General features: G+C 40.0%; 1 protein-coding gene across 1 annotated transcript in view; it reads right to left on the minus strand.

The window, feature by feature from the left end:
• Positions 1 to 17255, minus strand: part of PAPPA (pappalysin 1) — a 482150-nt gene that overhangs the window by 208981 nt on the left and 255914 nt on the right. Inside the window, exon 10 of the mRNA XM_073573135.1 lies at positions 6023 to 6219. Within this exon, the coding sequence (XP_073429236.1) occupies positions 6023 to 6219 (197 nt within the window). The remainder of the gene's footprint in view (positions 1 to 6022; positions 6220 to 17255) is intronic.

Genomic DNA, 17255 nt, shown 5'->3' on the forward strand with positions numbered 1-17255 from the left:
TGGCGAGTCTCGTCCGAGATACGCAGCAAATCGCAGCATGCTGCAATTTTTTTTCTCAGTCCGATTTCAGCTGAGAAAAGAATGCTGCAGATAAGCACCTGATGGAGATGCCAGCAGCTGATAGGCGAAAAATAGGGTGACAGCTTCCCTTTAATGAGCTTCAAATTTATTGTATACACTCCTAGAAGATATTAGAGTATTATATATGTCTTTTCTCTGCAACTGGAGAACTTTGCCGTGAATTGACGCTTCGTGAATTTTTGGGAAAAATTTGGCAAACCTGGCAAATTCAAATCTCAAACGATCTGCTTATCTCTAATATCAATATTTAGACACAATGTTTGCTCTTCTTAATCTCACTTAATTTCAAAGAGTGTTGCTTTACATGAACCAACCAGAGGTTGAGCATACAGTATGGATTTCTTTATTAGTGATTCTTCGTTTAGTCTGATATTGATGCAACAAAAAATACTGGTAGAGTATTCATTTCTTTATAAAAGTATAATATTCAGGAGCCAAATCTCTATATGGATAAGATATCACATTCCATAGAGTTAAATGAAAGAGGACCAAATAAACAGGATCAAATAAGTAGTGAAGTTGTATGGAGCCATAGTTTAAACAATGACAACGATTCCTGTCTTCTCAGTGGGGAAACAGCATCGTTTTTTTAATTACATGGGAAAAACTTATGGTATGCATTGTCTCCATCCAGGGTTATCTTAGGACACTTCTGTTTCATCTCACAACACTTGATTGTCTTGCGAAAATGAAAACATTGATTTTTGCCTCCCTAGCTGCTAAAGATAGACAGAAGAGAGAAAAAAAATAATCAAAATGAACAAGGGGAAAGGGTATGCATGTATAGAAGGAGGTCTCCGATGCAGGAAGGGAACATTTCATTTATTTACATTCAGTCAATCATTTGTCGTATTTCTAAGAGCAATGAAAGAGAGCTGAATTAACTATTTCTTTGGTAGAGTATTGAAACGAATGATTATGGATGGTGAAATGTTGCGTATGTGACATGAAACTGCACAAACTACTATTCTGTAGTAAAACAACTGTTAGATTTGTCTACAAGAAAAATAAATGTCCCTATGACTGCTCTCCCTGAAAATGTCAATAAAATGGACGAAAGGGGATGGTCTCATCATGACAATCCCTGCCCATTTGACCTATTAGTGTGTCACTCACTCAGCCATTATAAAACCTATGGCCGGCTGGAGCTTCCTCCAGTGGTAACAGCTCTTACTGCAGGAACCATGACAATCTCTTGATCTCCAGGCAAGTTTAAGTATAAAAAAAGGATTTGCCAATAAGGTAACCCCTTTTAAAGATCTGTTGATGTTCAGTTCGGATTGTGCTCTGCCATGCAAGTCAATGAGTGCATGGAAATCATAGGACGGCACTTGGATGACATCTGATTGCAGTCTGATTTCGGTGGACTGACACAATGGAAAAGATGGAGAACTTTTTTCTCCATCTTCTCACTAATGCTGCGATTCTCTCATCTGACACTCTAATTAGAGATAGATCAGAGTGTCATTTGCATAATCGGCCTGATTCTCTACGGCTGTGTGACCCCGGCCTTAGAGGGGTTATCCATTTTAATAAATATGTTTAAGGTCTAGAAAGGCTTAAAAAAACAAAAAAAAAGAAGAAATGCTTACCTCACTGATCACGACTGATCTCAATTCAGAGCTTTCCAGATCCACTACTGGTCTATGCTTTCTAGTCCCTTTAGGACTCAAGAATAACTGCTCTGCTAATTATTGTCAAAGACCCGGCTCAGCCATTGATTGGTTGTGTAGGTCACATGACCATTTTTTTGGACATAATCACTGCAGCAGTAGGTGGAATCCGGTTTAGCAAACAAAAAGTACGGTTCCTTTTCATTTTAATAAAGGGAAGGTGTCTCAGGTTTTTGCAATGTTATGTAGCAACAGCAAAATGTAGTATTAGAGATCCTGAATGCAGTGATGTGTCACCTACTGGACAGCTTGGAGCAATTTTAATAATATCACAGTTTAATCTGCTGCAGATCTTCCAGTTCTCTGAATAACCGTGCCCACGTGACTGATTGGCTTTATGTGTATTCTGTGCATAGGCAGAAAGTTATGATTCAGTGGTGGGAGTGGGGTATACAGAGAAGGAGGACTACATGGCACGAGGCAATTTGTTTTCTAGTGATGGTCTCCTGAAAAATACAGTATATTTTTATTGGAACAACAAGCAACCCAGTAAGTGATACATCACTGGAATCAGCATCTCTGCCCCTACATCATGTTACTTTCAGAACAAATATCTGTTGACGGATTCTCTTTAACCTATTCTTAACCATTAAGAAATCTTGAAGTAGACAACCCATTACATGAAACATCTACTTGATTGTATTCCACGCTTTTAAGGTTAGCATTTTTGTTGGTACCATTTGCTTTTCTAGTAGGCGTAAAATGATAAAAGTTTTCAAAAATGATATTTGTAGAGTTTAAACCCTTGCAATATTTAATACCTTGTTTGTTCCATACTAGAAATCTCAAGAAACATATGTCCGTGTTGCAAATACACAAATTCGCAGCTGGACGACAGATGTCATTTCCATTGTCTTCAACCATTTTGGAGCCTTCTCTACTGCTTGTGAGGTCACCAGTGGAGAGAAACTAACAACACAACCATCTGGCCTCGAAGGTGTTTATTCCATGACGAGAATCTCTTAACAAGAAATGTAGCCATGTACAGCACTGCAATAGTTCAGAGATTAATCTGGGGAGGGGTAAGTGGAAGTGCTGGATCATTCCAGAAATGTGAAATTATTATTGGAAGAAGAACAAGATGAATATTAAAAGGGAAAGTTCACGGAGCTTCTATATTAGAAAGTATCTACTGTCCAATTGGTTGTTTTTAGAACTTTGATACATTTCATTAAATTTCCGCAAACAATTAGGTAAATCAAATATTCCACAGCTACTTCCCAGAACATTATCAACAGAATGTTGTCATCATGAAGTCCCTTTGATTCCTCATTGGCCAAATGCGAGTGCCATAAGGCGGCACCGGGGAGCGTAGCCTCAGAGAATTTGATTTACCTACACCTATTTTCTTACTGGAACTGTTGCCACTTTTAAAGGAAGCAATTCAGATAATAGCTACATATTGGAGAGAGGTTGTAAATGCAAATCCCAATCTGAAAGTAAAGGTGAGCCGTCAATTTAATGTTTAGTCTAGGAGACAGTCATTCCAGAACACAAGGTCCAAAGAATAAGCGTGTATTACGATAGGATGAAGGTGCCAGTCAGGACAGAAAATTGAATAAAACACTACTAAGATTTATTCATTATTGACAATGCACTAAAACAAAGCAAAGAAAGCGGGAAAGCATGAAGCCTTATAAATAAGGACACGGGATTGAATATTCACATGCAACTGGTTACTGGCAGGAACATGGATCATCTTGAGTGAACGTCTACCTACTAACGGGAATCTGTCATCTACTCTAAACCCCCCAACTGAATATATAGTCGTGTTGGTCTCGGAAATACAGGGTGATGGATTTCTGTGTTGTCCTGAAGTGCTGCTCCACTGATGAAAAAGTACAGTCTTAAGAGTCACACCCTCCCTCTCCTTGATTGACAGCTCCACCATCTGCTGCCGTAGGTGTTTGACGGTCAATCAAAGAATGCAAGGTGGTGCCGGGGTTATACACAAATCTAACACCAAAATAATTGAATACCCTATCAAGAATAAATATACAGCCAAACAGTTATCCATTACCTTGTATTTTCAAAATCCCATTAGTAGAGATGAGCGGATCTTTTGATATTTTAGTTTACAGACTTTGCCAAATTTTGTCAAAAAATTAGATTGGCAGTGTACAGATTTGTATGTTATTTCAGTACAGGAAAGCTTGTAATTACTCAGAAACTACATGTGGGGGAGAAGAGATACAGAACTCCACTGACCATGAGTGCTTACACTCCACAGAAGAGAGAGAAAGAGCACTCCACTGACCATGAGTGCTTACAGTCTACAGGAGATAGAGAGGACTCTGCTGACCATAAGAACTTACACTCTACAGGAGAGATAGAGAGGACCCTGCTAACCATGAGAGCTTACACTCTACGAGAGTGAGAGGACCCCACTGACCACAAGAGCTACACTCCACAGGAGAGAGAGAACCCCGGTGACCATAAGAGCTTACACTCTACAGGAGAGAGAGGACCCCGCTGACCATAAGAGGTTACACTCTAAAGGATAGAGAGGACCCTGCTGACCATAAGAGCTTACACTCTATAGGAGAGGACCCCACTGACCATAAGAGCTTACACTCTAGAGGAGAGATAGAGAGCATCCTGCTGACCATAAGAGCTTACACTAAACAGGAGAGATAGAGAGGATTCCACTGATCATAAAAGCTGACACTCTACAAGAGAGAGAGAGGACCCCACTCACCATGAGTGCTTACACTCTAGAGGAGTGAAAGACAGAGGACCCCACTGACTATGAGTGCTTACACTCTACAGGTGAGAGATGACCCCACTGACCATAAGAGCTTACACTCTACAGGATAGAGAGAACCCCGGTGACCATAAGAGCTTACACTCTACAGGATAGAGAGAACCCCGGTGACCATAAGAGCTTACGCTCTATGGGAGAGAGGACCCCACTGACCATAAGAGCTTACAATCTACAAGAGAGAGAACCCCACTAACCATAAGAGTTTATACTCTACAGGAGAGAGGACCCCCTTGACCATAAGAGCTTACATTCTACAGGAGAAAGAGAACACCGCTGACCATAAGAGCTTACACTCTACAAGAGAGAGGACCCTACTGACCATAAAAGCTTACACTCTACAGGAGAGGACCTCGCTGACCATAAGAGCTTAAACTCTACAGGAGAGAGAGGATCCTGCTGACCATAAAAGCTTACACTCTACAGGAGACCACCACTGTACAAGGTGTGAAAATCCATAAGGTGTCATAGCCCGCGAAGCGCAAAATCATGTTAGCCTGCTCTCTGATGCTTTAGCAGTGTGGGAAATGGTGTGGGGCAAGTTTTCTTATGAACTTTGGATGGAATCTTAAAGTGTTCAAACGCACATGAAATGACAAATTTCACAAAATTTGACTCAAACTCAATCCGCCGAGGATCGATACACTGGTCTCTACTACACAGCCTTGTATCCTGTTGGGTGGTGGGGGTTTAGAAAATTGATGACATACTCCCTTTTACAAAACTTCTCATTCAGCCAATCAACACCCTTCTATGTACTGCAAGAGCAGCTTTTAAGAGGAGATTGTATTTTGATCCGGTTGTAATTTTAGGACATTGACTTACAGGGAAGGTGAAACTAAAGAGGACAATCTCTTTCCTTTGGAGGAAAGCTGATTTGCATACATTTTGCTCTGTTACCTTGCTGGTAGGATACCCTCTCCTAGCTCACGTTCTTACCGTGCCATCACCTGACAATTCATGGACTGATTGTGCAATGTTTTTAAAATCGGAAAAATCTTATTAATTAAAGTTTACTCATTAGAAAAGGAATCAGTTAGGGGCATAAAAAATATTTGGCAAAATACAGTACAGTATATACAGAGAGTATAATACTATCTGTCCCAATACACAACTCTTCAGATCATAAAAATCAAGGGTCCAAGACACGCTACAAAGTATAATGTGTTTACATTTATTGATAATATTTTTGTACCAAAAAATAATTTAAAAAAATTCTGAAAAAAATTCAAAGTTCTACAGGTTTTCAAGTATACCATAATTAATCTATTTGGTATATATAATTAATCTGTGGTGTTTGGGCAGCAGAGTGGCTCAGTAGGGAACACTATAGCGCCGGGGTCTTGGGTTCAGATCCCACCAAAGACATCTGCTAAGAGTCTGTATGTTCTCCCTGTTTGCGTGGGTTTCCTCCAGGTTTTCCGGTTTCCTCCCAGACTCCAAAGACAAACTGATAGGGAATCTACATTGTGAGCCCCAATGGGGACAGCGATTTTTAATTGCTTACCTGAGTAGCTGCAGGCTGTCCAATAACTACCCATCCTGGACACTCTTGATCGCTATGATGTGACACGGTGACATTTGAGGCCCATTGATCTTGGAATCCGTTAGGAGTGTATACCCCACAATCTTTAATACTTGTCATCTTTTCAAAATCCTCACAGACACCATCACCATCATGGAAATAACAGCGGCTGGGTTCATCTGTGTGACAGAGAAAAAGGTAACAAATAAAATAGCATCACTGGGGAAAAAATTTTTTTTAGAAAGAATTACATTTTCTTTATGAGAACCTGCTGGCGATCAGTTGATCATCATATGCTCTGCATTTAAAAGATGTGGCGACTGATAGTGGTTGATTATTTGTACTGTAATTGAATGTAAAAACAAGTAATAAATGTCACATTGAGCTTCCAATGTGGGAACTGCTCTTAGTAGCTCTCCACTTTGGATAACAGGACCCTCCATCAGTGGTGTAAACACAGATCTGCAAACATTTTTGAAGGGTGAAAGTTTCAGAATAACGTAAGATGGTATTTTAATGCCTGCAAAAACTATAAACTGACTTGAATTCAGTTTTGACTCCTTATTAACAAAACATTCAAAATCTGCTTTAAAATGAAGCAGTCAGGTCCCCGGACTGTCCGATAAGCTCTTATAATGATATTCATCTAGATTTCTATAATTTGGTAGGGCAATTGATGTAGTCGCTCATGCTGCAATCTTTAAGTAATGCACTCTTTTTCTGCGGCTTTGCATATTCTAACAAGACAGGACTAGTCCGGTGGGGGTGTCTCTTCCTGTGGACTAGTCTTGTCTGGGATTTTCCATCATGCCTCCCTGGTCATCATTAATATCCTGCTGTTATGATAGTGTTTTGATCAAAATTCTGTTTACTAAATAGCCTTATTATTATTATTATTACTTTTATGCATTATTTGCAGTATATTTTTTACTTTTTATTTCAGGATATTTGTGCTTTTTGTTTTCTCTGGTTAATGGTCATGTGTTAATATGCACTTACATTGCGCATACACGTTAAGTTACTTTCTCAGTTCAGACTCCAGTTTTTTGTTATGATAGTGTGGCAGCTAACTTGGGAAAATTGGTAACACACTAAAAAGAAAAACTGCAACTGACTCTGCCAGTTCCTGTACAGTGTAGTTATTCTGACCCCGCACTCCCTACTGGTTCCTGCGTGAGCTGAGATAGCCCTACCACAGACTAGGTGATGGCAACTCAAACCTATGCTGCCTGAAAGGCCATCGAGCGCTTCACATTCCTCCTAAAGAACTGGAGGGCAGAACAGAGTGCAAATTACTTGCAGAAGGCTAAATGTGCTGAAACAGAAAGAGATTCTAGAGTGAGTTAAACAAACCATGAAATAGAAAATAAAAGATTAAGTACATACTATTAGAAAATGTGTCACCTACTTCCTAAAAAGAAGATAGGTGCAGGGTAAACAACATAAACAGCAGAGAGATGTAAAAAACTGAAGCAAGGATAACAGAAACTAAAAACCCGGCAAAAAGGTGAATCTGTTATGACTCGGCGGACAGAGAAGCCGAGGACAAAGTACAGGCTCAAGGGTTCAAACTCAGACACATGACATCTGCATAATACCATATCGAGTATTTGTCAATCACGCCCAGCAAGGTGATACTGAGGCAAGACTAGTCTGGAGTGAGAGAGATGCTGCCACCATGGAGAAGTACTCCCTTATTAGCATATGCAAAGCTGCAGGATGTAAGTATATTCTTCAAAGATTGCAGAATTATTAATCCATATCAGATAGTAAATTATTAACAGCTACTGCTATAAAAAAAAAAAAAAAAAACAATTTGCACATGGATTTACAAGTGAGAAAAAAATTGTCAGTTTTTCCTGGATGAAACTCTGAATCATTTTTTATACTCTCTTGTGAACTTACCCTGAGTCTGTTTATGCACTCCTGTAAAAGCTGCAATTTAAAGAGAACCTGTCACAATCTCAAAATTTTAGTCAAATACTTTGTAAAAATCACTGAGCTCCCCTGATTATGCCACTCTTTTACATTTTAAGCTGTATCACTCACTCCATTGCAGAGATATTCACATTTGTTACTTTTGGAGCGCAGTGTGAAAAATCTCTACTTTGCAGTCCAACCAAGTGCTTCTCCAGAGTTTTCTCTGGGGGCGTGTGCATTCACCCCTCTATCCTAGATGCTGCCAATCACAGCTCAGCAGCTGATCTAGAAATCAATTTGACTATCTCTGCAGAGTAAAAGTAAATTAAAAAGTAGCAGAATCAGGGGAACTCAGAGATTTTTACTAAGAATTTACAATTTTTTGATTAAGTGAAAGGTTCTCTCTAACACTCATAGGGATGTAAAGAGAACCTGAAATCAGAACTCCTGGCATAAAGACCTAAGTGAAAACAGAGTCCAATAGTTGACTATTTGTATTAGCCTTAGGTATGACTATGGAATTGCTATTGTGACACTTTCCAATTAGTTAACCTGACTAATAAATATAATTAACTTTATCAAAGATATGGAAAATATGATTTCACATGATAACAATCATCTCCAAGCTTTTAATCACCAATGGACATGTTGAATATTATTCAGTGAGTGGAATGACCTGGCAATCTGGTTGTCAGAAAATACTGTATATACTCGTGTATAAGCCGAGATTTTCAGCAAACTTTTTTGTGCTGAAAATGCTCCCTCGGCTTATACAAGAGTCATTGTGCAGAAAAAAGCAGGGGAGGGGAGCAGCGGCAGGAGTAGGTGGCTAGGATGTCATACTCACCCTCCTGTGCAATCACTGAACGTCCCCTGCATCCTCTGTTGTCCCAGGGCTGACAGCTTCTTCTTGCATTGAGCGGCCACATGGTACCATGTGCAGTACCACCTGACCACTCAATGCAGGAAGAAGCTGCCAGCCATGGGACAACAGAGGATGCAGGGGACATTCAGCGATTGCACAGGAGGGTGAGTATGATGGAGCAGGATGGGGGAGTACAGAGGAGGACGGGGTGCACTGAGGAGGATGGGGGTGCACTGAGGAGGACAGGGGGTGCACTGAGGACGGGGGTGCACAGAGCAGGACGGAGATGCACAGAGGAGGACAGGGAGCCACGCCATACATACTGGGAGGGGAGAGAGCCACACAAACCAGGACAGAGATGAGGGGACAATTCAGGCCCGGCTTATACTCGAGTCAATAAGCTTACCCAGTTTTCTGTGGCAAAATTAGGGGTTTCGGCTTATACTCGGGTTGGCTTATACTCGAGTATATACGGTAATTCTTAATATAGAATGTAGTGGTAGATGTGGTCTCCTCTGAAGTCCTGGTTTCAACAAATCATGGTTTTATTTGTTCTTTCCTCTCCCACATCTTTTTCCTTCCCATTCTCTCTCTTTCCACCTTCCTTTCTTCTTCATGAGTGTGCTAGAGGAATATAAAGAAGAAAGGATCTTCTTCATATTTCTCTAACACACTCATAATTATTTGGATCATACAAGAGCTTACTGTATATTAATATCTCATAAAGATGATTATACTTATAGCCTAATGTTTAACGATAACTTATTATCAATAACCATCAACGTTTTCATTGTTATTGTTGACCATAATTGAAACGTTCTGTTTTTCATATCAATGTTGTTAAAACCCAATAAAAATATTTAGTAAAAAAACACTTTGCCTAAGATTCAGTCCTACTGTCTTTTACCTATTTCATACATAATAACAGAAAAACTTCAGAAAAAAGAATTAACATTAAAATAAAATGGTAAAAACATAATTTAATTTTTTTTAATGCTGACCTAGAAAAACATCAATTCGTTTATATATATTTTTTTCAAACTAACAAAATAGTACAGTGTAAACTACAATTTGATCTCTACGGAGGCTAATTTGTTCCTAATTTTGCCTAAGACCCCAATAAACATGCCTGCCAAGATTCGTAAAGTGTTAGGGAGGATAAATACAGACAGAGATCATCCAAGTACTTGGCTTACTGCATTATGTTTTTGGGTTTCCTCTTTAGGAATAGATTAGTGTACTTAATATTCTAAGAACAGGATGCTTCAGAGGAGCTCATACACAGAGAAAAATGAAATAGCAAAAATATATAAGTAGTCAGCTCACAACCGAAATGTGGACATTCTCCCCCGCTCTCGACCAGCTAAATTTTCAGATTTTATCATACATGTGCTTTTTGTGACTCTAAAAATGTTCTCATCCAGATACTTTAATATCAATGGAAAATAAAAGAATAAAATAGGAAATACGTGTCTATTTTTTACATATTCTTTTGTTCTACATTTTTTTCACAACCACAAAGGACTACTAAAAACATTTTAAATTGCTTTTCCCTTTCCTTTGAAGTTATTTTATATATGACAGAAATAAATACATTATTTTTTGAAGGGGTGGGGATGGAAAAAGAAATACCGACTGGCAGTGTCTATCTTTTTTATTCTGCCATATTATATTTTTAATTTGTTAATTTATTCACTTTTTTCATTTATTTCACACATATTGCCCCCCATAAGGTCTTAAAATCTTTTAAGAGCAATTCAATATATTAATATATTCTTTTCATTGCTGATTTCTCTGTAACCTGGATGGTACCTAAGCCCCAGTTATTGGGGAAATTCAGCCTTCTGCCTGTATAGCAGAGCTGACTGGCTTTCCTTAGACCTAGTAGATCCAGCTCCTGTTCTACAACCAGTGAACACATGATCACTGGGTCCGGAGGAGGAAGCACTGTCAGTACTTCATAATCTGAATATACAAACAGTGGTTATGCATTATGTTTACAGTAATCAAGAAAACAACCATAAATCATGTTTGCTCTCTCTGTGGGTAGTCTGTTTGTGTCTGAAAGGTGGCTTCCCAGACTCACAAATGCACAATCTCCTGCAAATTGCTCACTCTGCATTGATGTTTTAGAATGTCAGTGCAGAGTAAAGTGTGGACAACCTGAATCTTTAGTCTATGATACAGTCAAAGTGTAGTTTCCATCCTCAAAATTATTTAGTCTGTGTAAAAAAAATCCTTACTTTTACAGCAAGTCTCCTAATAGGTGTCAGGAACACCGCACTGAACTTGCTCACTGAGCCAGTGCGCGTGTCCTGAGTAAAACAAACTGTGCTCAGAGATACCTGTGAAGCGGGCAGCAGCAGAAAAGGTGCGTACTTCAGAACAGCAGGACCTGAAGCACATGACTGCTGGGGGCATGGCCTAAACCTCAGAGAGCTAGGAGCTGCAGGAAAACTCTTAGCAGGGTAACTACGGGACAAAGTTACCAAGTGGCATAGACAGGGGAGAAAACAGATCAAGCCGGGGTCAAAGCATGAGATAGCATGACAAAACCAGAGGATTAGACAGGAAGGATAGTCAGGACGGAGCCAATGAGTCATACACAGAGATAGCTGCAAAGTACCAGAGGGGCGAGCAGAGAGTAGTCAGGTCACAGGCAATGAATCATACACAGAGAGGGTAGCGCAGTACTGAATCAACAGGCAAACTCACAACGGGGAACAGAACCGGGTCAGAACCATATAAGCAAGCTATAAGACAACGAACAGGCACAGGCACACAGGGGTCAACACACTCGGCCAAAGGCAAAAGTATAACTGACGGGGATGGGAGTTTCTCAGGGGTATAAGAAGCTCTCCCTGAATCAAAGAGAGGCCACAATAATTAATCCCAGGCGTGCAGGTCAAAGCCTGCACTGGGCTCCAGACATTAACCCCTGACGTGCAGGTCAAAACCTGCACTGGGATCATTACAATAGGATTGGTATGAATCACTGTTTGCTAGATCATGGGGTGAACCCCACTGTGCCTAGCTATGCAGCAGGGTAGTATTTCGAACTTTAGTCCAAAATTTGGTTCGGGTACCAGAAATTGACCCGAACTTAACCCCGGACCGGAACCTCATATAAGTCAATGGGGACCCGAACTTTGGTGCTGTAAAATGTCTATAAAATGGTTGTAATAAGGGTTATGGGGCTGCAAAAGGAAGCAAAATGGGGGTAAGAGCACGACAACTGCCCTGTAAACAAATGTAGATAGGGAAATTATTTAAAAACAAAGTAAAAAATATAGAGTAAAAAATATAAAAAATAATCCAATTGGAGGAGTGGAGCAGTGGGTTGCATGTGTAGTTTACATTACTTGTTAATAAATAAATAAAAATGGGGGGTGCCCCCTATTTTTAATAAGCAGACAAGGGAAAGCTGGAAAGGCCAACATCCAAGGATCTTCCCAGCCTATTAATATAATCCCCTAGCTGTCTTCTTTGCCTTTGCTGCTTATTAAAAATGGGGAGACCCCCCAAATAATGATGAGAGGTCCCCCCTTTTTAATAACCAGCTAAGGCAAAGCAGACAGCTAGGAGGCTGATATTAATAAACTGGGAAGGTCCATGGTTTGTAAGGTTGATGTCATCTTTGTAATGTCAGATGGAATCAAGGCAATGGGTTAGTAATGGAGAAGAATCTATCAGACACCCCCACTACTAAACCCATATTGAAAAACACATACAGGAAAAAAAGTTTATTTGAATAAAGACCCCACACACACACTCCCTGCTTTACCAATTTAGTTTCAAAAAGTAACCCCATTCTGACGTAATCTATCGAGATCCCACACCGTTCAGCGATTCTCTCTTGCAACGTATGGAGCATTGTTCTAAGAACGATGCTCCATGGGCTACTTGCAGTCATGTGTCACGAATGATGATGTCAGTAACAAGGCTCCATAGGTTACACGCAGTGACATCATCACTCGTGAGACATAACCGTGAGTAACCTATGAAGTGTCGGTCTCAGAATGATACTCCATACTTTGCAGGAAAGAATCACTGGATGTTGTGGGAACACTAAGGGTTATGTCAGAACTGCTGGGTTTATTTTTTAATAATGAATGGGTAAACGAGAATATGTGAGGGAGTCTTTTTTCAAATCAAAGAAACTTTTTTTTCCTGTGTGTTTTTTTTTCTTTTAACTTGGTTAGTATGGTGTTGTCTATCCATTATCAACCCTGGACTTGATGCCAGCTGGCATTACGCAACTGACATCAACCCAATAAAACTATTAACCAGATTGCCACGGCACCAGGGGAATCGGGAAGAGCAGAGGCTAAGCACCAGAATTGGTGCATTTAATGGATACACCATTTCTGGGGTTGCAGAGGCCTGGTTTTATTAGGCTGGCAAGGTTCCAACAACCATGGACAGTCCAAACCTATTTATATCAGCCCCCAGCTGTCTGATTTGCCTTAGCTGGTTATTAAAAATAGGGTGACACCACATCATTTTTTTGGCCCCCCATTTTTAATAAACAGCAAAGGAAAAGCAGACAGCTTTCCCAGCAAAATAAGGCCAGCTCATAGCTGTCTTCTTTCCCTTGGCTGGTTATTAAAAATGCAACTGAACCCCACGTTGTTTTTTAAAATTAATTATTTTACACTGTCCCTATGCTAACCAGAGTGCAATGGCGGTGCCATCCATGATCTGGCATTTATACAAGCCAGGTCACATGTTGTGCTGGTCAATCAAATCCATGCTAATACTTTGCATGGCTGTGGTGGCTCAAGAAGTGCCCACAGCCTAAAAGTTTGTTGATTGGCTGTGCTACTGTTACATGTCTCACACTGGTAACTCCACCTTCACGTAAAATAAGCTCTGGAAGCAGTTATGTTTCGGGCAGAGTCCGACCCATAGCATGGAAGAGGTCATTTACATAAAGTGATAAAAGATGATTTCTTAACAAAAAGAAATCTAATATGAGGCACACAGGCACAGCTTTTTCAGCAGTCTATGAACAGTATGCCCATATTAATAGTTTACATAGGTCAAATGTGGTGACAGATTCCCTGTCTGGACTGCTATGTGATGCAGCCAGGGCATTCATTGTGCAAAAGTCAAGCCTATGTGAAAGCATTTTGAGTTAAAAATCACAACATGCCTTAGACTTTATCTAACTAGTTTAACTCTAAACCATTTGTAACTAGTGTTATACAGTATTTCTAAGAAATATTTTCAATAAATATTTTTTTACCTGCCATTTCACTACGAACACACATTCAGCCTATATTAATAAGTACAGCTTTAAAAATACATAGTTACCAAAAGAAAGATTAAGCTACAAGAACCAGATATTGAGGATATCAACCTAGGAGAAATGGGCATATTTCCATACAGAACACAAGGCTGACATACGTGGACCAGATATCAATTACAACTGTTTGCCCCGGCATTGTGATGAAAACCAGTTCCTGTTATCTTTTATTAAATATGGAAATAAGTAGAAGATATGAGCATGCAGAATCAAAGTACTGTGCGGCATGGAAAAAACACATTATTGTTGAGCATGTCTGTTTTTGAAGCAAGGAATCTGGCAACAATTTTCATGCCGCATCACTAGCATCCACTAAAAAGACAGGACAAATATGTATAAACATTGTTTTAGGTATTTGAATTCTTAGAGCATACCTAAACCTCAAAGAATAACACTTGCATATATCCAGATGGCAATTTGTGATATTGTTTTCATGCTAAGTTTTTGGCAGAATTATTTGGACAAGTTCTTGACAAAGTCTTTTTCTCTATTCAAAAAATGTGCTCTAGAGAATTACAGACTCTACAATGTACCCCAGAGGAACTTTCTTCCAAAAGGGTCTTCTTAATCTGTTTCATTTCTACTGGTGCATACTTTACATTCCTACCCAGCCTACCGGCATCATTTTCCTTCTTATGTACACAAACAACCATCTACAGACTTGTTGTTGTATTACTAGCAAGTTTTCTGGGGCTCTTTGATATTTAAATAAACTAAAAATATTAAATAAAAAAAACATTTACAGGTTTAGAATATAATAAACCTCAACATTCAGCAAAGCTCAAACCCCAACAGCCAGTTCTTTATCAGGATTGTATCTTGTGGTGATGAATCTCCCTAAAAATATATAATGTCGAAACTCGAAAATGGAAGCAAGTCATAAGGGTTTTTCCTAGTAAGACTTAGCATAATTCTTTGTGGGGTCCATAGCTTTCACCTTTTAACCCCTATAACAGTGATCTGTCCTTCCCTGCTGGGGCTGTAGGTTGCAACCGTAGAGTAGCTGCTCTTCATTGGGAAGATCTGAGAGAATATCTAAATAAGTTAATGCCAGAAAAGCAAAAAAAAGGGGCTGAATGAGAGCCAATTGGTAGTAAGGGATGGTTGTGTAAGAGTCCAGATCAGACAGCATAAATAAAGGAGAAAATACTTTTATGAAACCACTCAAACGTCTTTGATGTGTATTTGCCATCAAGTCTTTAGGCGATTCACACTCCGGTGCATGGTTGTGGGGCTTCAAGCTGTACTTTGGAGAACCATAGGAAATAAGTTTTGAATCCAGTGCCAGGTTATAAAAAAATTCACCATTTTTAAAAAAAAAAATCTTAGTTCAAAAATAATATAGAAATCTAGTATGAACTGTAGGTGGCGCTAGTAGCTGTAGAAAATGAGAGGAACACTTGCTGCAAATTAGGAACACACCACCAATGTGATCAATAAAATATAAATAAATAATTAAAATTTGTGCTTAATAATGAACCCCTTTAGCTTGTAGTGAACTATAAAATACACACAAGTAAATTGGATTGCTCCTGATTAAGTAGTTATTACCTTAAGGTGTAATCTGAGTAGATGTCTGGACTCCAGAGGACCAGTAAAGTAGTGAGCGATGCTGTATATCTTTATGTGAAGTCAGATAAATTGATATTTGCCAGATAAACGTGGGTTAATACCACAGCTCTTCAGGAGTGCTCCTTCCGGCCGGTGACAGACACTCCACGCTCCCCTCTTCCAGCGGCATACCGGCGTACAGTGTGCACGATGTGAAGCTGTGGCATGGGATGAGCCAACAGGACCTTCATGATGTCACCGGTCATGTGATAGATTACAGGGAGCGCAGTGGAACAATTTCTCTCCGACTAGTTTCGGAAAAAACAGTTTCCTTCATCAGGCCTGGAGCGTGTCACCGGCTGGGACAGCACTCCTGAAGAGCCGTGGTATTAACCCACGTTTATCTGGCAAATATCAATTTATCTGACTTCACATCAAGATAAACAGCATCGCTCACTACTTTACTGGTCCTCTGGAGTCCAAACATCTACTCAGATTATACCTAAGGCTGGGTTCATATGGCGTTGCGGGCAATGCGATGACGGCATCCGTTACATAGCGGCACTAGCACTATGTAATGGATGCGTTAATGCCGTCATTGCCCGCAATAACAGTAGCACATCCTAACGCATGTCAAAATCGGCATGCATTAGCAAGGATGCGTTATTTCATGACGCACCCTAGGATGCGGTCTGCAGCGTTCAAGGGTGCATCTGGTCTAGCGCACAGGGAACGAACGTGTTCGCTGTGCATAGACCTGTATGGGTTAACGCATGGTAGTGCATGGTAATGAGCTGCTACCATGCAATAGCGCTAGGTCACAAATTATGTAAAAAATGACATCTGCGTTAGAGCATCCATTTAACGGATCCGTTAAATGTATGCCCCTAACGCAATGTGAACCTAGCCTAATCAGGAGCAATCCAATTTATTTTACAAAGTGCTGCCCATTGTGTTGGATTGTCAATGCAACCCTCTTCTCTCACTCTTGACATACTGATAGCAACAACGCAGAAGAAATGCTAGTCTAAGGGGGTCAAATTTCTTGTAGGAATGCTCGGACCTGACACCCATAAAGTGGTGGTGGTGCACCATCTTACTGGAGAAACTCAGGGAACATGCCATCTTCAGTGCATAAAAAGGGCAACACATCATCATGTAGCAATTTCAGATATCCAGTGGCATTGAGGCTTCCATTGATGAAGAATGGCCCCACTATCTTTGTACTCCATATACCACACCATACCATCAATTATGAGTCAGGTCCAAGCATTCCTACATGAACAGTTTCCTGGAAAGTGGATTGGTCATCATGGGCCAGTTGAATGGCCACCAAGGTCTCCCGATCTGACCCCCTTAGACTTTTATCTTTGGGGTCATCTGAAGACAATTGCCTATGTAGTGAAAATACGAGATGTGCAGCATCTGAAACAACGGATACTGGAAGCCTGTGCTAGCATTTCTACTGCAGTGTTGATATCAGTGTGTCAAGAGTGGGAGAAGAGGGTTACATTGACAATCCAACACAATGGGCAGCACTTTTAACACATTTTATAAACTTGTAAATAACT

The sequence above is a fragment of the Dendrobates tinctorius genome, unplaced genomic scaffold (genome assembly GCF_039654945.1).
Source record: "Dendrobates tinctorius isolate UK_male_01 unplaced genomic scaffold, ASM3965494v1 ptg000034l, whole genome shotgun sequence".
In the NCBI taxonomy this organism is placed as follows: domain Eukaryota; kingdom Metazoa; phylum Chordata; class Amphibia; order Anura; family Dendrobatidae; genus Dendrobates; species Dendrobates tinctorius.